Source organism: Hipposideros armiger, unplaced genomic scaffold (genome assembly GCF_001890085.2).
Source record: "Hipposideros armiger isolate ML-2016 unplaced genomic scaffold, ASM189008v1 scaffold_644, whole genome shotgun sequence".
NCBI classification, from domain to species: domain Eukaryota; kingdom Metazoa; phylum Chordata; class Mammalia; order Chiroptera; family Hipposideridae; genus Hipposideros; species Hipposideros armiger.
This window is the reverse complement of record NW_017731994.1, coordinates 999,808-1,000,737: the sequence shown is the minus strand read 5'-3', so window position 1 is coordinate 1,000,737 and position 930 is coordinate 999,808. Positions and strand designations below refer to the sequence as shown.

At 34.3% G+C, this 930-nt stretch overlaps 1 protein-coding gene across 1 annotated transcript in view; it reads left to right on the top strand.

Annotated features, from left to right (window-relative positions):
- Window positions 1-169: 169 nt before the first annotated feature.
- The window catches only part of LOC109372562 (neural cell adhesion molecule 2-like), a 44,810-nt gene continuing 44,049 nt past the window's right edge, over window positions 170-930 (top strand). The window contains exons 1-2 of the mRNA XM_019625912.1: window positions 170-175; window positions 435-615. Coding sequence (XP_019481457.1) covers window positions 170-175; window positions 435-615 — 187 coding nt within the window. The remainder of the gene's footprint in view (window positions 176-434; window positions 616-930) is intronic.

Here is a 930-nt window from a genome sequence, read left to right as displayed (position 1 = left end):
ACTTTAATTCCCCCACCCCCAAACCTCAAACAATAGTCACTGGCAATTCTTTGAAAGAATATATTAGGCTTTTTCTGTATATCATGTTTCATTTGTACGGTTCACATGATGATTAATAATCAACAAAGTGGCCAGCAAACTTATATATGTGAAAAAATTTTAAATCATAATGCAGGTAAATTATCAATCACTGAATCATCAAAGATTAATTATGAAATCATCATTCTTTGGCAAATATAAAAAAGTTACATTTTTAGTAAAAGTAGATTAGAAATGACTTCATCGATATAGCAACTTCATTTTCCCTGTGGATGAGAAAACATGGTTTCTTGATATTTTTAAAACCACCTGTTCCACCTGAAGATAAATTATTTTTTTTAAATTGCAACTCTAATGTATGCATATTTACAAAAAATATTTTATTGTCTTTACAGAAAGATAAAGAAGACCAGTGGCTAGAGAAAAAAGTGCAGGGAAATAAAGACCACATTATTTTGGAGCATCTACAGTGGACCATGGGGTATGAAGTTCAAATTACAGCTGCCAACAGATTGGGCTATTCAGAACCGACAGTCTATGAGTTCAGCATGCCACCAAAGCCCAACATTATTAAAGGTAAGCAAAACTATACGCTTTCTTAGGCTGAACATAAACATGGCATCATCCTTATAGCCCCTCTGGATGGTTTCTTGATATTGAAAACATAATTTTAGAAGAAGAAGCGTAAACTCTAGGTTCTAGTAATGATGATTGTGACCTGTGTTACTCAAGATTTCTCAGTTGCTCTTGCCATGGTAAATTGGTTAATTTTAAAATCCATTTCAGTAACTGTAGTGGTTAAACTAGTGGGAGAGGATGAGCAGAGGGCGAGGATGGAAGGTAAAAGTGACTGTTGAATAGCAACATGAGACCCTTCTGTTGAGACCAGAA